The 22295-nt window shown below is 46.3% G+C and overlaps 1 protein-coding gene across 1 annotated transcript; it reads left to right on the top strand.

Moving 5' to 3' along the window:
* The first annotated feature begins 290 nt into the window (after positions 1-290).
* Positions 291-21261, top strand: ace (angiotensin I converting enzyme (peptidyl-dipeptidase A) 1). Its single transcript, XM_056576723.1, has 25 exons — positions 291-744; positions 3352-3522; positions 3850-3946; positions 5352-5495; positions 5816-6007; positions 6510-6607; positions 7125-7294; positions 8020-8243; positions 9169-9313; positions 9749-9847; positions 11279-11401; positions 11536-11741; positions 12238-12374; positions 13002-13160; positions 13408-13495; positions 13709-13852; positions 13975-14166; positions 14597-14694; positions 15107-15279; positions 15597-15820; positions 16584-16728; positions 18504-18602; positions 19435-19557; positions 19803-19987; positions 20709-21261. The coding sequence occupies exons 1-25, from the start codon at positions 523-525 to the stop codon at positions 20918-20920; spliced, it is 3870 nt and encodes a 1289-aa protein (XP_056432698.1). The 5' UTR covers positions 291-522; the 3' UTR covers positions 20921-21261.
* Positions 21262-22295: the final 1034 nt, after the last annotated feature.

Below are 22295 nucleotides of genomic sequence, written 5' to 3'. Positions count from 1 at the left end.
CCGACGACTCAAATCCTGGGAGGCAGGTAAGTGTGTGTGTGTTTGTGGGGGGGGGGGGGGGGGGGGTAAATGAGTGAGAGAGATAGAGAGAGAGTGTGTGCGTGATAGATAGATAGATGCGTTGATAGAGGGAGAGAGGGTGTGAGGGAGGGAATGGAGGCAGTATAGGAGAAGGAAAGGTTCTGTGGAGTGAGCGGGAGAAAGGGGAAGGCTGTGGAGGAGCAGTGTGGGCTGGGTCAAACTGGTTCCATTATAAAGGAGCCGACCGTGGCTGCTAGCGAGAGAGAGACCGAGAGGAGAGAGAGGGAGTGAGGGGGAGAGAGAGAGAGACACACACAGAGGGACAGGCAGGCAGGTGGAGAGAGATCCCAGCAAGAAGCAGGGAGACAACAGCCGCTCAGTGAAACAAGTATTCTTCTTTATTCGTTTTTTTTGTCCAACTTTGCAAACTTTTCAACATTCTCTCGTTGGAGGGAGACAGAGAGATAGACAGGCAGGGAGAGCGGGAGATCAAGTGCCAGAATGGACCGTTTCCTCTGGGCAGCGGTGCTACTGCTGCCACTCTTGGGCTTCTCTGAGGCCGTGCCAGCCGATTGGTTGCCGGGGGCGTACACTCAGACCCTGGCCGACGCGGATCGCTTCGCCTCCGACTACAGCATTACGGCGGAGAAGGCCCTATTCGTTAGCGTCTCTGCCAGCTGGACCTACAACACCAACCTGACCGCACACAACTCCCAGCTCCAGGTAAGGGCAAGCTCACACACACACACACTCAAACACATGCATACACGCTCACACCCATGCACACGCTCATGCACATATATGCACGCACACACACACACACACACGCACGCACACACACACACACACACGCACACACACACACACACACACACACACACACGCACGCACACGCACACACACACACACACACACACACACACACACACACACACACACACACACACACACAAACACACACACACACACACAAAGACATCATTCATCTCCAGTTGATCAGTTTTGGCTTTAATGTGTGACCTGAACCATTATGGTGGGGGGGGGGGGGGGGGGGGGTAAAAGATCAGACGCCCCGTCCATTCGTTCCAAACCCACTAATCCCTGCATGACTTGGCGTTTCACCGCTAATTTACTCCAAAAGAAGGAAGAGAATAAAAAACCCAAAGGCGCTCTGTTTCCCCCCTGTACACTGCCAGCTCGTGTGCTTCACTGAATCTTAACAGATCGAAGTGTGCATGTTTGAGTGGGCAGTTCTGGAACACACTTCCAAGGGGTCCGTTTGATTGGCTTTATTAGATTCAGGGTTTGTTTTCCATTGCCAATTAAAACCGTAAGACATTAACATCGACAGCGATGTTGGCTCTGCTGCCCTGATGAGGCATGGGGCTGACACAGGGGGACAAGAATGGCATTACTGGCTGCTGCTGCAAGATACGGTTCAACGCCTCCTTTACACCTAACTGCTTTATTGTTTCCCTTTCCAAGGGCTGGTACTGTGAGCCCTGTGTAATCAACCAGATATTCAAGGCTGTTACATTTAACAACCCACGCATATGTGCACACACACACACACACACACACACACACACACACACACACACACACACACACACACACACACACACACACACACACACACACACACACACACACACACACACACACACACACACACGCACACACACACCTCGCTGGCTTCTATGTTGCAGGACAAAGAGTTGCAGGGATCTGAGTGATACATGAGGTTCAGATTGACAGCGGTGGTTGATCGAAACAATCTGAAGGTCACAATTTGACTGTGATTAAAACTATCTGGCCATGCTCAGGAGTTGGTAACCTTCCCAATGCGTTCATCTCTCTCCCGTGCATCTTCATATTCTTCTGCCTTAACCCACAGCTACTACCCACAGTAGCTGTAAGAAGCAGGGATATCAACCTGCTTTCTATTTAGGTATTCATCAGTTATCCCTATTGTGCTCTTGTGTTCGAAACGTGGACATTAACATAGTGGTTTGGAGTTGCAGTGTAAACGATCCAAAATATAAATGACAAACGGTGGTGTATTTTTTGACGTACAACAAACAAACAAAAGCATGCAGGTCTATAACATATACAATTTTATATATATATATAGGCATATTTATTATTAAACATATTCATAATCTTATCCTCCATACAATGCCTCTCCTTGAGTCCTATATCTCACATTTACTTCCATCAGTTTCTTTGTTGTGCTTGTTTTTTATGAGGATGTGTCGGAAAAGGTCAAAAAAGAGTTAATCAACTCACAGCAGAAATGCCCCCCCCCCCCCGTTTCCTCCGCAATCAGCTTGGAAGTTATGGAGCAAGGGGGGGGGGGTCTCAACCTTTTCAGGGTGTGATGTGCTTACTGCGCGGAAGGAAAGAAAAAAGCTTTCCACTCACACCACGCCAGGGCTGCACGGGGCTTCCATCTCACTTTGTGATTCACAGTGAGGTTTTTAAAATGTAACACTTTAAAGTTGACAACATGTTTTTATACAAGCCGGAACATGATGTGACAGCTCATGCAATAGATATGTCATCGGACTTAGAAGATGATTCCAGCAAGGCCACTGGTGCATGTTTATGCATGCAATAATCGTATAGAGGCGACGCTGTCAACTCTCCAATGGACTGTCGTCCTTGGGACGTTGCCGGCGTGATTTTGTCAGCTCTGGGAGGATTCAGCTACAGGGTCAGAGTCTGCTAGTTAGGGCTCAATCCAGGGGCTGCAGCCAATCGACCCAAAGAAGGGCCTCAACCTGCTTACAAAAATCACTTGGGTTGTAGTACAGTCAGATTATGCGTAGCACTTGATACACATGGTGCAAACCCTTATTGCTCTCCGCAATTCATATATGATGCTACCGTTTTGTGTTTACAATTTATGTGCAGATTAGCATATCGCCAAAGGTGAATGTGGTTATAATGAGGTTGAAATAGGACAGAATTGTCTCCACGTACACAATAAAGGGGGAGTTAACTTGATGAGTCAGCCTTTTTCTCTTTCCCTTCTACCTCCTCGTCCTCATTCACTTCTTCCTGCTCCTCAACCTCCTCCATCTTAACCCCCTCGTCTCGCCTCCCACTCCTCCTCCTGCTCCTCCTCCAAATCCTACTCACCTACCTACACCCCCTCCTCATCCACCTCCTCATCTCCCTCCTCATCTACCTCCGCCTCCACCACCACCTCTATCTACACCTCCTCCTCATCTGCCTCCTCGTCTCCCTATTCATCTACCTCCTCCTCCACCACAACCCCTACCTCCACCTCCTCCTCGTGAACCTCCTGCTCCTTCTCCGCTGTAGGTGCAGGCGTCCCTTGATGAGCAGGCCTTCACCGAGGCCTGGGGGAACAAGGCCAAGCAGACTTTCCCCCCGGACTTCCTGGCGACCCTCGCGGACAAAAGTACCAAGAAGCTGATCGAGAAGATCAGTGAGCTGGGACCGGCCAACCTGGCCGAAGCAGATAGAAGGGAGGTTGGTAAACCCCCCCCCCCAACCACAACCACAACCACTGCACCAACAAATCGACTATGGATTGACTGTGTGGAAGGGAACGTTTTATTCTTGAGAATTGTGTAGTTTAGATGATTTGTTATATGATGACAGGGGTGCCTTTGATATCACAAAACTTATCTCTGTACAGTAAATCATTTATTGTGGTTTACTTTGTCAGGCTAAAAGTGCTAATGAGTAGTAAAGAAAATAAAGAAATAAATATGTATATATATAAAGGAAATATATATATGTGTATATATATATATATAAATATCTGATGCTCCTTTTATCTTCCTGCACCTCCAGTACAACACAATCCTGAGCACCATGGATGACATTTACTCCACCGCTAAGGTGTGTCCGGATAAAGACAAGCCCACCGAATGCTGGAGCCTGGAGCCTGGTATGAGGAGCCCCCGTTCACACGTCCGCCTTCATCGCACGACAGGGATCCACCTTCAGCGCACCACGCAATCCAAAACAGAGCTCATCATTACGCTTAAAAATAAACAATAAAAAACATAGACACAACATGCAAAGGACAGGGGGGGCAAATGGGACTCGCCAGCACCGAGGGTAAAACAACAACAGCAGCCGGCAAAGTGCTGGCAATATAATCTGTAGGAAACGAGCTCCAGGAAAGAGAAACAGAACAGGGACTATTACTTCAGCAGCAGCCCACAGGGGCAGTGCCTAAACGGGGCCCCACGGGGCTGATGGAATAGGCTATACGTAGAGGAACCGCAGGCAGCCGGGCTCCTGTACACAGCATGCTCTCTAAACTTTCCCTCTCTCGCACTGACTCTCTCTCTCTGCCTCTCTCTCTCTCTCTCTCTCTCTCTCTCTGTCTCTCTCTCTCTCTCTCTCTCTCTCTCTCTCCTCTCTCTCTCTGTCTCTGTCTCTGTCTCTCTCTCTCTCTCTCTCTGTCTCTCTCTCTCTCTCTCTCTCTCTCTCTCTCTCTCTCTCCTCTCTCTCTCTCTCTCTCTCTTGCTCTCTCGCTCTCTCTCGCTATCCCTCTCTCTCTCTCTCTCTCTCTCCTTCCCTCTCTCTAGCTCTTCCTCTCTTCTTCTCTCTCTCTCTCTCTCTCTCTCTCTCTCTCTCTCTCTCTCTCTCTCTCTCCCTCTCCCCCTCCATTATCACAGTGGGGGAGTAAAGCAATACCCTGATGCTATTGTCTCCCCTCCTATGAAACAACAACCCATAGAGCATAACAATGAGCCAGTGGTGCTCTGAGCTGAGGGCTCGCCAGCTGGCCCGGTGCCAGACTAGCAGTGAAGGAGGTTATGGAAACAATTGGTGTTCAAATATATTCTCTCTGTTTTCAGTCCAGCGGCCGCCCTCCCAGGTCAGCCCCCCCCCCCCCCCCCCCCCCCCCCCCCCGTAGCGTAAACACATCAGGGAGGAGCCCCGGGGGCAGGCTCTCTCTCTCTCTCTCTCTCTCTCTCTCTCTCTCTCTCTCTCTCTCTCTCTCTCTCTCTCTCTCTCGTGACCGTAAACTATTTAGATTGACAAAAAAACATGTTTTCCATCCCACGGTAGGATGTTTGAACGCACATGCAGAGCGGTCTCAGTCTCTAGCTCTCTCTCACTGTCTCTCTCTAAATGTATCTAAGGCCTGTTTCTACCAAGGCCTTGACCTTTAGCCTACTTATCCTCGTCCTCTCGTCCCACCGCCCCACCTGGAAGCTCGTCACTGTCTGGGGGGCAGTCACCCCTTAAGACAACGAACGTGTCCCCGGCTCTTCCAATCACAACAAAGCAGTGTTTTCCTTGTGATGTGATTTATCGTATTATCGTCCTTTCCGCAGAGCTGTCGGACATCATGGCCAACTCCCGGAGCTACAAGCGACTGCTGTACGCCTGGGAGGGCTGGCACAACGCTTCGGGGGTCCCCCTTAAGGAACACTACCCCCGCTTCGTGGAGCTCAGCAACAAGGCTGTGGCTCCGGACGGTAGGGCAACGCAAATAACCTTTTGACCTATCAGTGCGCGCCTGTCTTACTATATTACCTTGTACTGGGATTCTGACCTATGGGAAATTCCCGGATGGAAACTTGCCATTTGTGTCTGTACATTTATTCATTATTTATTATTTATTTATACAGTTAAAACTGTAGAAATAAATAAAGGGGGTATAGAGGGGGTTTAAAGTTGACTTCATGCACAGGTTTGTTTTTTGATACTATCACTGAATGAAACATCTAGTTGGAAAATAAACTAGTGAAGTAGGGAAGGAATGTCAAAGAAAAGTCTGCTTCCATCTTCTATCTAGGGTTCGCTGACACCGGGGAAAACTGGCGTTCCTGGTACGAGACGGAGACGTTTGAGACGGACCTGGAACAGCTGTACAAGACAGTGGAGCCCCTCTACCAACGGCTTCACGCCTTTGTCCGCCGCAAGCTCCACAACCAGTATGGCTCCAAGTACATCAACCTCAAAGGACCGATCCCCGCCCACCTGCTAGGTAGGGCCGCCGACGACTGCAGACCCGTTTTGTTTTGTTCTTACGCCACGCAAGGTATAATAAAACGTCTCAAAAGGAAATCGCCGATGCTACAAACATAGTGTCTGATTCAACATCGTCATACACATTGTTATGTAGGCCTACTTATCAATGTGGAAACCGCCTGGAAGGTTAGCGTTGCGATGAATTCAGAAGGGAAATGCTGAAAAAATGTCGAGTTTGAACTGTACTTATTATGTTGTGTTTTGTCATGCTCTATATATCATCATGATCAAGTGTTTCATCATGGTTCTCTTCTTGTCTGGTTGTTATGTCGGGGATAATGATAATTCGGACCATCCCTAAAATAGCTTCGATACTTGACATCTTGTGTGCTCATTACTGTGAACTTACATGGACCATTTACAACGTTCCCATACTTGAGTGGAAGAAGCCCTTAGCCATATATGGTTTACACTCTCTCTCTCTCTCTCTCTCTCGCTGTCTCTCTCCCCCCCGGCAGGAAACATGTGGTCTCAGACCTGGAACAACGTCTATGGCTTGATGGTTCCTTACCCAGAGAAACCCAATGTGGACGTGACAGACACGATGGTGGCGCAAGTGAGTGCTGGCTCTGTGGGAAAGTATGCTGAACAGATGCGTATACAGCAGGGAACATGTTCAAATGTCAGGCATGTCTTCACACTGTCCCTTTGTTGGCAGGTTTCCAATCTCCCAGCCCGACAGATCTTTTTGTATTTGTGGCCTGACATACAACTACATCATTAAGAAAGATATAGAAGGGAACTAAACTGCACTTCCTACTTCACTGGTTGATTCAAACAACACAACACATACAGATCAATGCACACATAATAGCAACTACAGTGGTGGTATTACTAAAACATAAAGTAGTCACTTATAATCAGGTATTCATACATTACAGGTTTAATTCTCAATATATTCCATCGTTAATTGGAAGCATTCTTGAGCAAGATGTCTTACCCTATGGCCTGCTCCTTAACGACCAGTCTCTATGCATGTCATTTGGCTTTGGGGAAATCAGTCCCCTTGAATAGTCGATAAATGCACAGAAAAGTCGGGTGGAAAGGCTAACGCTGTTGTGCTTCCTCACCAGGGCTATAATGCCACACAAATGTTCAAAGTGGCAGAAGAGTTCTTCACCTCTCTGGGATTGATTAAAATGCCTGAGGAGTTCTGGAATGAGTCTATGCTGGTGAAACCTGAGGGCAGAGAGGTGGTCTGCCACGCTTCTGCCTGGGACTTCTACAACCGCAAGGACTTTAGGTAAACGTCTAAACAATCTTCGCGACTTGCAGGTTGAGGAGTGTTCAAAAAGCCCACAAAACGTAGTCAGGAGGAATCAATGATGCCATTCACCTGTCGAACCTCTGTGCAGATTAACAATAATCAAATGTATTTGCACTGTCAAAACGAGTGCAAAAGAATGATTAAAAAACATAATACAAGTGGAATGAAATCGTGCCTTTGTTTCGGTGGCTACAACTGCTGCAGTCTCAGTTTATTTACTTTGTAACTCGGATCAATGTTTCACTTCGTTTTGTACCAACTGAGTTGTATGGGCCGGTTTGACTGCCTGTTGTCCTCCTTAACGTCTATGTATTGTCTAGGTGTAGTTGGCATATAGTTTCCCTTTAAGGGATTAATTATTTATAGTATCGTATCTTTTTGTAAGCGCAAAGATTAAAATAAGATACGGAAAAAGATACAAAATGATAATGATATTTTAAAAAGAAAAAACTAAATACAAAATAATATAAAATGCAAATGTAAACTTTAGCTTTATGAAAAGATAGGGCTATAATATGATATACAGAGGTAACGATTGGGATAAAGCTGAGTGAACCAAACTATTTCCCGGCATTGACTTCTCTCTTCATCTCTCTCTCTCTCTCTCTCTCTCTCTCTCTCTCTCTCTCTCTCTCTCTCTCTCTCTCTCTCTCTCTCTCTCTCTCTCTCTCTCACTCTCTCACCAACTGTCCACCCATCAGGATCAAGCAGTGCACCACGGTGACGATGGAGCAGCTGTTCACCGTGCACCACGAGATGGGCCACGTGGAGTACTACCTGCAGTACAAGGACCTGCCGGTAGGCTACCGCCGCGGGGCCAATCCAGGCTTCCACGAGGCCATCGGCGACGTGCTGTCCCTCTCCGTCTCCACGCCGAAACACCTGCACAAGATCGGCCTGCTGGACAAAGTGACCGATGACCCGGGTAGGGGGAGTACTGTAGGGTAGGGTGGGATCAAGTATACTGTCGGGTAGGGTGGGATCCAGTATACTATAGGGTAGGCTAGGATCCAATATATTATAGGGTAGGGTGGGATCCAGTATACTATAGGGTAGGGTGGGATCCAGTATACTATAGGGTAGGCTAGGATCCAATATACTGTAGGGTAGGGTGGGATCCAGTATACTGTAGGGTAGGGTGGGATCCAGTATACTATAGGGTAGGCCGCTAGGATCCAGTATACTATAGGGTAGGCTAGGATCCAGTATACTATAGGGTAGGGTGGGATCCAGTATACTATAGGGTAGGCTAGGATCCAATATACTATAGGGTAGGGTGGGATCCAGTATACTAGGGTAGGGTGGGATCCAGTATACTATAGGGTAGGGTGGGATCCAGTATACTGTAGGGTAGGGTGGGATCCAGTATACTGTAGGGTAGGGTGGGATCCAGTATACTATAGGGTAGGGTGGGATCCAGTATACTGTAGGATAGGGTGGGATCCAGTATACTGTAGGGTAGGGTGGGATCCAGTTGTATGGTGGGATCCGGTTTGGTGTAGGGTGGGATCCGGTTTACTGTAGGGTGGGATCCGGTTTGGTGTAGGGTGGGATCCAGTTGACTATAGGGTAGGGTGGGATCCAGTATACTGTAGGGTAGATAGAGGTGTAGTTGGCTGAGTTCTGTATTGAGTCTTGACGTATTATTTAAGGTCCCTCCCCATGCAACCCATTTCCAAACAATAAAGAGAGCACGCGGTTCAGACAGCACCTATCAGATTGGGCAACTAGAAGCCAGTGCACCTTGATTGTGTGTGTGTTACTTACCAACGATACAGAACCAGGCCTTTGTGATGGTCCAAGAGGCAGCATCTCATCAGCTTCCTATCCTGTCCATCTTTTCGTCGCAGAAACCGACATCAACTACTTGCTGAAGATGGCTCTGGAGAAGATGGCCTTCCTGCCCTTTGGATACCTCATCGACCAGTGGAGGTGGAACGTGTTCAGTGGAAAGACCACCCCGGACCACTACAACGCCGACTGGTGGCATCTACGGTAAAGAAGTCCGCTCAAAGGCTCTCTGCTTAAACACTAAAAAATCGGACTCAAATGGTGGAGTCAAGTCTAAAAAACATGAGGTTGGTCTAAATGGTTTCCTTGGTCACTGCCGATGACTGAGTGGGTAAACTTGATTCTGACGTTATTTCTAAACATACATTTGAAGGATGAGTGAGAATCATTGTGCACTTGGCAATTGTAAACACATTGGACGTGTTTACATAGATTGAACAGGCAAAGTGTATACAGACGGTCGGGATTAAGCAATGCTTGTGTCATGGCTGTGTTAAAAAGCCTGTGAAATATAATCAACCCTGGATGTGCGATAAACAAACTTGATGCATTTCGATGTCTTCTAATACAGTGTTTCATTAAGACAAACTGCTGTCCATACAAACGTTTTCCTTTTTATGTCCTTTATTTTGAAAAAAGGACAAAATACCAAGGCATCTGCCCACCCACCCCTCGGACAGAAGAGCACTTTGACGCCGGAGCAAAATACCACATTCCTGGTAACACGCCATACATCAGGTAACTTATCACACTACCAGAGGACAGCATCCGTCCAGTTTAATGTTTAGTCAGTCTGCAAACTATTTAACATTGTCTTTGCTCAAGAGCTTGAAGCAAACAATCACTGTGTAGTCACGTTATGTTTAACACGTACTTGGAAAGCACGGTATACATGGTAATGCCCTGTTTACACCTACCCGATAGTGGGCCCCGATGGTGCCCGATGGCTAAATCAGCAGCTATCGTTATAACATCGGCAAATAGCGTGGTTGCATCGGGAAACACCGTTACTCTTCCCGGGAACATCGTTAGACAACGGGGAGAAACGGGAAGAAATGCTCAATGATCGGGCAACAACGGGCAACATCGGCAAAGAACGAACATGTTTGTTAATTTTGGGTCTGTCGGGGTAGAATCGGTTACCAGGTGTTGCTATGGGCTAATCGGCTATAATCGGGAATAGAACGGGAGTATAACGTAAGACATCGCAAATCGTTCGGGAATTTTCCTGGGCACATCGGCTATATTCGTTAATCTTCCGCGCTTTATCGTGTTTTATCGTCTTTATATCGGCAACCTCAACACACGAAAGACCCTCGAGAACCCTAGACAAATAACGATTGTGAGTGACCAGATTGTGTTAAGGAAGACCCTCAATCTGCCACTTGGGTATAAATAGGGGGTGATGGATGGATGTCCTACTTTTATAATTACAGGGTACTTCGCCCATTTAGAACCGGCGTTCTAATTATAAAATCGCTATTGTAATATAAATAAATATATAAATAAATATCAGTCTAAACCAGTCTCCCCTTTGCCTTCTCCCGAAATGAAGCCAAATGACGCCAAACACGTCATTTGACGTGTTTGGCGTCATTCGAAATGACGTCAAATGACACCAAACGCACTTCGGGTGTCTTCCCTGGCATACATCGTTATGTTATCGTTATAACATCGGGTATGTGTAAATGCTACCCCGATAAATTGACCCGATCATACATTTTTAGCCCGATGTCACCCGAATCACCCCGACTTCCACATCGGTGGTCCATCGGCCATTAGCGGCCATTAGCGGGATGGTGTAAACGGGGCATAAGGGTTCCCAAATGTTTCATTCTGATGACTTCTATTGAAGTACTTTAGCTAACCAAATATTGTGTAAAATACATTGTCATTACTATGTCAAAAAACGAATTATCTTCATGTATATTTTTTTTCAAGGATTCAGCTTTAAAAGCCTTCAAACTTAAAATATAAAGAAATGAAAAGCAATGACATTTTTGTAATGAATGTTTGTAATTGTTTTAATATATTTTATAAAATGTTTCATTGTGGCCACACTGAGGCCAACTTGGATCTCTGCTACTACCCACTGCTGGCTAAACCCAATGCACTTTGTAACAGACCCCATCAAGTCAACCCAGAGGACTCTCTGTCTCTGTCTCCCAGGTACTTTGTCAGCTTCATCCTGCAGTTCCAGTTCCACGAGAAGCTGTGTGCGGAAGCCAAACACACAGGCCCCCTTCACAAATGTGACATCTACCAGTCCAAAGAAGCAGGTGCCATCCTAGAGTAAGTATAGCTCCAAGCAAGCGCCTTCACGGCCCAATGGTCTTTTGACAGACACAGCGGGGAAAAAAAAGAATCAGCGAGTTCCCCTCGAGACTCAATGAAGTGACTCACGGTTGGATTCCCCCCCTCCACAGGAAGGTCCTCAAGGCTGGCTCATCCAAACCCTGGCCGGAAGTACTTCAGGATGCCCTGGGAACCAACAAGATGGACGCCCGTGCACTGATGATCTACTTTGAGCCTATTATAAAATGGCTGGATGAGCAGAATGTGAACGAGACCATCGGCTGGCCCGATTTTAACTGGGTACCACCCATCCCAGAGGGGTACCCTGCTAGTATCGGTAAGTATGTGGTTCACCGTTCGTTGGAATGACATTTTTATTTTGTAACACTTTAATACATTGATCCGAAGTGAACTGAACTTTGTTCAGCCATAAGTCATCTTTAAGTAAGCTTTAAGCATATTATCTATAAGTTATTGATGGACTAATCCTTACTAAAACATTCGTACGCATTTGTGTGTTAAATGCTCAGCATACTCCAATATCAAGTGGACTGTACCAACTGATATATTTCATTATGAGTACATTTTTTACTAACACTAACCCTAAGTATAGATATTTTTATGTTATTAACAAAAACATGTTTTTGTAACTTATGACTTCATCATTTACTAAAGGCTTATCAATGAACGTTGAGTCAATGATTAGTTCATCAGCGACTAAAGGCTTATAAATGCCTTATGACTATTAAAGTGTAACTCCGCCCTCCTCCTCCTCCTCCTCCTCCTCCTCCTCCTCCTCCTCCTCCTCCTCCTCCTCCTCCTCCAACTCCCAGATAAGAACACAGATGAGCTGCAGGCCAAGCAGCTGCTGAAGGAGTACAACAGCACAGCGGAGGGGGTGTGGAACACCTACACCGAGGCGTCCTGGGCCTACAACACAGACATTACTGAGCAACACAAGGATGCCATGGTACGAGGGGGTGTGGACATCCTTGGGGGTTCAAAGTCACTGAATGAAACAAACCCATCGTTTTCAGTTGTATTTGAATGATATCCCACTTTTGATTAATTGTCCTGTTTTTTTTGTTTTAACCATGTCATCTTGCTGATTCTATCTGTCCTTTTTACCCATTCAAACCCTTTCTAAAAAAGGTGCTTTGCATATGAATATATGACAAATACTGTATACGTTATTATTGTTTGTAGGATTTTGATAGATGAGCTTGCATGTTCCTATGAAAATTTAATGAATTGATGCCTTGCTACCTGCTGCCACGTGTCTATATGTCTGCATACCATTCTTTCTGTTGGTCAGTCTTCCTCTCTATCCAAGCACACACTTTGCTACAGTAATCCAACCCACCACTTCTTCCCTTTTAATTAAATTGAATGTAATTGAATATAATAGACAGATAGCAGAAAAGTTGATGTTAACAATAACAATCAATGAATCGTTACAAGTGTGCCTGGTCTGCCTGTCCATCCGTCTGTCTGTCCGCCTCTCTGTTTGTCTGTTGGCCTCTCTGCCTGTCTCTCTGCCTATAACATGAGTTGACTGCTCATTTTAAACGTCTTCTTGACTCCTGTGGGACTGCAGCTTGCAGCCAGCTTGGAGATGTCCAAGCACACGCTGGAGTACGGCCTGAAGGCCCGGCAGTACGACACCAGCGACTTCCAGGACGGCGCCGTGAAGCGCATCATGAACAAGCTCAGTGACATCGAGAGGGCCGGCCTGCCCGCCCCCGAGCTGGAAGAGGTAGCACTCACACGTCCAGGAACACGATCGCATCGGCTTAGTGACGACCCGTTTGGTCATGCGTCGTACGGTTGTCCCTCGCCGCAAGTGTGAATCATCGTGCAACTGCAGTTGTAAACATCGTACTAGCCGACGTTGTACTGTGTTGACGTATGGTACAGGCAAAGTGGATTATGGAAAGCCTGGGTGATTTCATGGCTGTGTTTAGTGGTTGCGATTTTGACAGTGTGTCATTTTGCGGTTACAGTATACCAATCTGCTGTCCAACATGGAGACCAAATACAGTGTGGCAGAGGTGTGCAGAGAGGACGGGGCCTGCCTCCCCCTGGATCCAGGTAGGCCATGCCCGCACAGTGGGGTTTTCTATCTGTACAACTAAGACACATTCTCTGTGTGGCCACACTTCTACAAAAATGAAAAAAAAAAATTGGGAAAATGTTTATTTGAAAGCTTCTTCGTTGATAAGTAGTTGTTTTTACAAAGTAAACACACAGATTGGATTCCACCGAACTATGTGAAATATTGGTGTTCATTTTTCTCTCTTCAAGACCTCCAAAAGATCATGGCTGAGTCCAGAGATTACGACGAGCTGCTGTTTGCCTGGAAGGGCTGGAGAGATTCTGCTGGCAAAGGGCTCAGAAAGGACTTTGAGAGATACGTGGAGCTGGCCAACACAGCAGCCAAACTAAACGGTAGGACCTTCAAAGTAAAAGTGTTGCTTTCAAAATAAAGGACTGCATTCAAAGGTTGTATTTCAACCCAAAATGCAAACGGTCCTATCAGCGTTGACATCAATTACGGTTCTTAATCGTAGGACACTCTGACAACGGGGCGTTTTGGCGGTCGCTGTACGAGACTCCCACGTTTGAGGAGGACCTGGAGACTCTGTGGAAAGAGCTGGAACCCCTGTATCAGAACATACACGCCTACGTTCGCAGGTCCCTCTACAAGAAGTATGGCGACAAACACATCAATCTCAAGGGCCCAATTCCTGCTCATTTGCTCGGTAAGAATCTTTCGTTTGTTGTATCAAAAACACAATCCATTTGGTTATACCGTCAGCCTTACCGTCAGCCTTACCGAGAGTGCAGGGGGTTCAAACTCTGGGCACTCCTCGTCGAATCTCCGTCAAAGGGGCCTTCCAATTGAACCATTCCCCCGTGACGGAATCCAACGTGAATTCTAGGATTAAGAGCCAAACCTTTCCTTTTTGTTTCTGAGAAATATCCCCGATCCGCCCACCTCTGCTGAGTCCCTTTCCCAAGGGCCCCGGGTCAGGGATTAGCAAGGAATTGCGTTTACTTTCAGATGAACGGAGCGTGACATTGTGCATGGCAAATCCCCACTGCGGATAACCTCCAGGCTCATAACGTTTCATGACAGCAGGCATGCCGTGTTTAAGCCCGGACACTCACTGTCTCCCAATGTCCTCACAGGGAACATGTGGGCTCAAACCTGGTCGGGCATCATGGATCTGACCATCCCTTACCCCGACGCCACCCAGGTGGACGCCACCCCCGCCATGTTGGCGAAGGTACATGACTCAACCCCCCTTCCCCTGCAAGTCCATCTGAATCTTGTCCACTGTGGTTTCAAGCTTTGACTCTTCTTTCTCTCCGTCTCTCCCTCTGTCTCTGCAACTGTTATGCACTCACATGTCTAACCCCTGGGGAAGGTAGAATGAAGAGCATTCAGCTCCAATCTCCTCTTGTTCCTCTGTCTATCAGACAAGAGATTGCGGGGGATGGAATCTTCCTGTTTCCTTTCCTGGTTACTTCCTCTTCCTTGCAATCCTCTGCTTTTTCCACCCCTGTTTTTTTCCTCTGTCATCTCTTCTTTTCCTCTCCGTCTTAGAGATACAGCGAACATTTTGTTTTCGTCCCCACGTCACCAATCTATGTAAACCTACACGCTTACTAACGTTTACCTTCTTTTTGATTCTCCAGAACTGGAACGCTACGATGATGTTTCAGGAGTCCGATCGTTTCTTCACCTCTCTGGGTCTACTGCCCATGCCCAAAGAGTTTTGGGAGAAGTCCATGTTGTTGAAGCCCACCGACGGGAAGAAGGTGGTGTGCCACGCATCTGCCTGGGACTTCTACAACAGGAAAGACTTCAGGTCAGTAGTTCCTCTTATCCGTGATTTCCATAGGGTTTGATTGCATTTGTGTATGTGCCATGTATAACGCAGTATGTATCAGACAGAGGAACCGTTGCTTGTTGAGGAATGCTAGTGATAGTGTTGTGATACATCATTTCAAATGTGACATGTGTGATTATTAACAATTATTAATGACTTTTCTCACCATTGTTATCATCACTGTCATCATCATCGCTGTCTTCTTCGTCGTCAATGACATCATCATCCCCACTACCTTTATCATCATCAATCCCATCCTCCTCGTCACCACCATCTTCTTGGTACTCCCCCAATAGGATCAAGCAGTGCACGGTGGTAACCATGGACGACCTGATCACCGTGCACCACGAGATGGGACACGTCCAGTACTTCCTGCAATACCAGGACCAGCCGGTGTCCTTCCGGGACGGCGCCAACCCGGGCTTCCACGAGGCCATCGGCGATGTGCTGGCCCTGTCCGTGGCCACGCCCAAGCATCTGAAGACCATCGGCCTTTTGGATAAGGTGGAGAACAACCACGGTCAGTGAGACAGATGATGACGGTGTCGTCAGCACGCGTGGGAATGCATGACCTAGGGAGTTGTTGACATGGCTTCATGTTATGTACTGTAGAATGACATACTGCTCTGCATCATTCACTATTCACTCACCATGGACTCTTTTACCGGTGACACTGCTTACTGGGAAAGTAAGAAGATGTCAGTTAAATATTATGTTGTATAAATAATAATAATTATTCATTATTCCCCGCATAGAAAGAAACAAAACCCCAAAAAATGTATAATCTAAGAAATCTCTGAGAAATCTCACAGATACTTTGACTGTATCTGCGAGAAGTGATTAAATAGTTGTGGCAGCCTTGGCACTTTCTTACAGAAGAATAATTTGACATATTTGAATACAATACTATTCTCTTCAATTTCCCCTCTGGTTAGAGTCGCAACGTGGATCATTTAAACCACCTCGTAGCTTTAAACATCCTGGACGTATCTGTAGTCAGTACTGATTGATAGGGATTTCCATAATGTTATAAATAAAATCAAACCCTATTACTAATATATTCTACAAATACAAAATGCTGACCGACCGAGTGTCAATAGCATCTTAACTATCAACACTCCCAAAGCCCCTCCCAACAAACGCCATGCATCCATCCACGCCAGCTTAGTCCGCATCAGCCATTCAGAGTGGACGAACACTGTCATCGAGTCTTGGCGAATTCTGACGAGGGGCTCAATCGTACACACTGCCACTTTAAATACGTGTGACTCCTCCCCCTGCAGACAGCGACATCAACTTCCTCATGAGCATCGCCCTGGACAAGATCGCCTTCCTGCCGTTCGGCTACCTCATGGACCAGTGGAGATGGAAGGTGTTCGACGGCCGCATCCCCGCATCCGAGTACAACAAGGAGTGGTGGAACCTCAGGTGAGTCCCTCCTCTCCACAGGTAAACTGTGTATTCTTTCTGTCAGTTGTCACTCCCACCTCGGGGGGTTCAAAACAATGGATGCTCTTCCTATGCAGGACGCTAAACCCCCTTCCTGCTCTATAAAGACTGGCCGAACCTCATTCTTAGTCACTTTGGAACACAAGCGACAGCTAAATATGATAATTAATCGTAACAAGGAATCTTACTACTATAATAGCAGGCCTGTCGCACCATTTACTCAAGTTACGCAAGCAAGCACATACACACCGCATACACACACCGCACACACACGCTCATGTGCACGAACATACAGTGAAGTGCACACAAACGCCTGCACACACACACACACACACGCACACAACGCACGTCAAGACAAAGGCAGCGAGACATACAGTGAAGCGCACACAAACGCGTGCACACGCACACACGCACAACGCACGTCAAGACAAAGGCAGCGACACACTCGCCGAGGTAAGACGTTATGTTTTTAAACATAACGGCTCCGCCATCGACACACGTGCCCGGGCAAGACATTCTGTCTATAGACTGTAGAAATTGCGATAAAAGAAGAGAAGAGACTATTTCTCACCACGACAAGCAACGGCAGGTCGTTCATTTTGTCACATAAAAAACGTTCAATTCAAACATTGCGTCGACCGGCATATCAACACACAAGTCACGTGATCTTAATGATAGTCTCCCTATCTCACAACAAAAAAATTTCAATAACACAGTATGGTGAATTATGTCTATAGAGTCCACCACAGGACTACCCTTTGTTGCTCAAATGTAATATTGCTCTCCTCCTGGAGCCTCCCAAAATGTCTATACACTTTGTTGCTCAAACTTAATATTAACATTCTCCTTGAGCCTCCCAAAATGTCTTGCGATATTGATATCCCCCTTCCCCCCTGCGGACTGTTTTAGTTGTTTTATTATCTTATATTTTTGTGTATGCTATGTGTGACTGTAGGCTACTGCTGCCTGTTTCGGCCAGGACACTGGAAGAGATGTTTAATCTCAATGATGATTATTATTTTCAACTAACCAATAGTAGTTGCCTTACATTTTGAAATGTCAATGCACTTTTCAGCCCTGAATAACAGTAAAAGCTATTTAATGATTGATTTGCATGCATTACCCCTGTTACCATAAATTGTCTAATTTTGTAATGTAATCAAATGCTCACACACTAGCTACTTTCAGACACACGTATAAGTCCTGATATTCTCCTGATGGGCTGTATTTGTGAACAACATATCCTAACATTTGTACCCTGAATCTTCAGAATAATACTACCCCTTAGGTAGTATTTTCTCCGTAGGAAATGAAAATTACCTTATATGTGAATGAGGAGTAGAAAGTCGGTATTTCTCACAACACTTCAGTGGCCGTGTTGATGACGCTTCTGCATGTCATTGAGTGACCCCCTTCATGATAATCAGCCTGTTGCCTTTTGTTCGCTGAATGGTTAAAAAATGTTTAAATGTTGGCACTGCTTTTGAGAGTCATTTGTGGTGAACGATTGTTATACGTTGTAGCATTATAGGCCAAAATGTTATTATATTATGCGCTCAGAAAGTGCATCCTTCTCAGCAGAGGTCTCTCTGTGCCTGAGCGTACGTAGTCATGCTCAGGGAACATGATCTCACAACGGTATCCCTGTTGTCTGGAGAAGTTGGAGGACGGGGTGGGGGAGGGGGAGGTTAATAAGCGAGGGGTTCAACCCATGGCCACCAGCCTGACCTCCCGGTCGTGTCGCCCCGTCGCAGGCTGAAGTACCAGGGCCTGGCTCCGCCCGTCGCCAGGACCGAGGAGGACTTCGACCCCGGTGCAAAGTTCCACATCCCGGCCAACGTGCCCTACGTCAGGTAGGTCGTCGGCCAAATCCTGCTTACTAAACAGGCCTATTCTGGTGTGTTCTTCTGTTCAAACTGGCTGAGATAATCGCTATTGCATCTAACATTTTAACATTATACTGAGCAGAGAGAGAGAGAGAGAGAGAGAGAGAGAGAGAGAGAGAGAGAGAGAGAGAGAGAGAGAGAGAGAGAGAGAGAGCGTTCAATCATTGGACAAAAAGGCTCATCCTGGTGCTGAAGGACAATATGTCTAGTCACGTTCCATTCACTTAAAATGTTTAGGTTTTGATAACATAATAATAAGACCTTAAAGGTTGTATCAGCGATTCCAGGCCGAAACATAAAAGATCCCAGTCATCTGACCTTCCTCACGATCTACCTGCCCACCCCATCAGCAGGCCTTCAAAAAAAATGTGTCTCTGTAGGCAGCCTATGCGCCGAGGTCGGACACAAAAAAAAATGGTACTACCAACCACTCATATTCCAACCAATCACCGACAAGGGGTGGGTGTTGTGGGGTTTTGCGCTGGGTTCATGATAGCTTTTACTGGATGCCCGAGAAACGGAAGGGAGGGGCGACCTGGCTCTGTTTGTTTGGGATCTCGTTTCAACTACCAACAGAAGGGACGTCATACCAACATGCTGATACAACCTAAATATACAATAATTTTGCATTTCCTTCACTGTGTTTTGCTGTCTTGGAAATTGTCCAAGGTGTTTAGGGAACACATCCCTCTGTGATACGTTCTGGTTATTTTAATTTATTAGATCCTGTTCTCCGTCGCTTTATCAGTAAAATAACAGCTAATGCGATAGCACCTGATACTTGATCTCACCCCCCCAGGTACTTTGTGAGCTTCATCATCCAGTTCCAGTTCCATGAAGCCCTCTGCAAGGCTGCCAACCACCAAGGGCCCCTTCACACCTGCGACATCTACCAGTCCAAGGAGGCCGGGAAGTTAATGGGGTAGGGGCGGGCACACGCGCTACAACGCTGTGTTCATGGATACACAAGGACACATGCACACACACACACACACATCCAGTCTATGAACTCATGCATACACACATGCCCGCTAATGCATGCATGCAGACATAGACATACACGTAAAAACACACACACTCTTAATTTTATTCCGAGAAATGTCGCAGGCGAGCAAAATTCCCGTCAAGCTAACTGACCCCTGCCCCTTTATCTTTCCCTCCCGGCAGCGATGTGATGAAGCTGGGTTTCAGCAAGCCCTGGCCTGAGGCCATGGCCATGATCACTGGGCAGCCCAGGATGACGGCTGGGCCCTTGGTGGAGTACTTCAAGCCCCTGAGGAAATGGCTGGAAGACGAGAATGCCAAGAACAAGGAGGTGCTCGGCTGGCCGGAGTACGCCTGGATCCCTCCAAGTATGAACCATCACATCCACACGCACGCACGCATACACACACATACACACGCATGCACGCACGCACACACACACACACACACACACACGCATGCAAACATACAAACACACAAATAGAAACACGTATGGACACACACACACACAAATACTCAGACACACACACACACACACACACGCTCACAAACACCCAAACAGACACACACACACACACACACACGTACACGTGCATGCATGAGCAAGCATGCATGGCCACACACAGACACACACACACATGCACGCACGCACACATGTACGCACACGCATGCAGTCTACAGCAAAAAAAATGAAATAGTTTGAACGATTAAAGTATAGTTTCTCCTTCGTTTAGAGAGAAACCTGAGGTCCTGTTTCAACTGATAAGACACTGCTGAGAGATCAGACTAGATGAGGGAGAGAGACAGAGAAAGTGAGAGAGAGAGAGAGAGAGAGAGAGAGAGAGAGAAGAGAGAGAGAGAGAGAGAGCAAGAGAGCGTAAGAGAGATTTAGGTTTAGAAGGCAAAAGAGAGACATGGAGTGCCCTTGGGAGTGAATATGTAACTGTAAACCTGGACAGCTTATCATTAATGTAGCACAATAATTCACTCATCCACACTACTGAAGCAAAGATCTGATGAAGACTATCATTATTAGTGACGCAGGCCCCAGTGGGGCCCTGACTGAATACCAATAACCCCTGTCTCTAGGTGAACCTGTGGTCGTTGTCCCTGAGGTTGTTGTCCCTGAGGTTCAGGGCGTGAATTTCCTGGGTATGAGTTTGGACAGCGCAGCGGCCTCAGCCGGATCGTGGGTACTACTGGTCATCGGCCTTGTCCTGCTCGTGGCGACCATCTTGTTTGCCTACAAGTACCGGAAGTCAAGAAAGATATCGAAATCGGAGGGAATGAGCATGCACTAGCCTAGCGCACCTAGCACAACTAGCACTTCACTGATCTCTCCAGTGTTGTCACCATCTGTGTTATTGTTTGTGTACCGAAGTACATCTAATCAAATATTCCTTTCTTGTGGCCAATTCTTGTATATTTATTGTATAAATCTTTTGGGAGAAATTATGTTGGCTATGCAAAAAGTATAACCTCACTGTTTTGTAATTTATTTGCAATAGTTGTCGTTGAGAGGAGGTAAATGTTTGTTTGTAAAAAAAAAAGTATTGAATTGTTTTAGTATTTTTTGTAATGATATGTTGAATCATTTGCCTTTGTAGAATAAAGAAATAATGTGATACTTTTGACTACATTTCCTTTTAAACCATCAAAACAATAGTCATCTCATGAATAAAAAACACCATGAAGTGACTACATTTATACACTTTTATTATTTTTTTTACAAATTCTTGAATTCTGTTGAAACTGCACAGTAATAAAAACGAACACAACATACAGTAAGACAAGAGTCTGTGCCCTAGGCTTGACCCTTGGCTCTCTCAGCCTCTTTCTTTCACTCTCTCCTCGACCAAGTCCATCAGAAAGAAGAGGGGGGGGGGGGGCTCTCCACAGAAGACCTTTGTGCTCCCGGGGGATTGAGACCCTACACCTTCTCCCCACAAGTCTTTCTCCTGCGATACATTTTGTTTTTCTTTTCATTCTCCAACGCTGCAGGTTGAACACAATTGACCTTGGAGTTTTCTGGAGACCCAGTCCAACCACATAACGGGCCTGTTGATTCATTGCATTTACTTATATTCTTCCGGGACAATCTCAAAGTCTCGCGTGAAAAAAACAACAATAGCATTCATTTCATTCAAACCGTTCTACACAATAATCATTCCTCAATCATCCGATAGAAATGTTTTGCCGCATTCTATAATTTATACTGCATTTAGCTCATCACTGTCACCATAATGTCACTCATCAATACATCGCTGGAAGCACACAACGATTAAGTCCAGTGTTGCGACTCCATACCATATATCCGATTATGTGGAGGACTCCATGCAGTGGATAAGAGTCAGATATAACAGTAAAATAAATAAATAACCACAAGAGCCGTTGTGGTTTCAAGTGCACCCCTGCCATCTTGACGCAAAACATGTCTGCTTGTTCCAAATCTCCAAGCAGCCACACTTATTCTCACATTCCTGGTCATTGGAGTGTTGGGGGGGAGGGGGGGAGGGTCTCGGATTAGTCATCTACATGTGCTAATGTTTAGCTATACAATTTTTTCGTACTGGCATGATGCGCCCTGGGCGTTCCTGCTTGCGCCCTCAATATTAAAGTTGTTTTTTTTGTTCTTCGCGCTATACTCTTCGGTTATAGCGTTAAGGGTTAGGAAAT

Source organism: Gadus chalcogrammus, chromosome 18 (genome assembly GCF_026213295.1).
Source record: "Gadus chalcogrammus isolate NIFS_2021 chromosome 18, NIFS_Gcha_1.0, whole genome shotgun sequence".
NCBI lineage: Eukaryota > Metazoa > Chordata > Actinopteri > Gadiformes > Gadidae > Gadus > Gadus chalcogrammus.
This window is presented reverse-complemented; position numbering and strand designations above follow the sequence as displayed.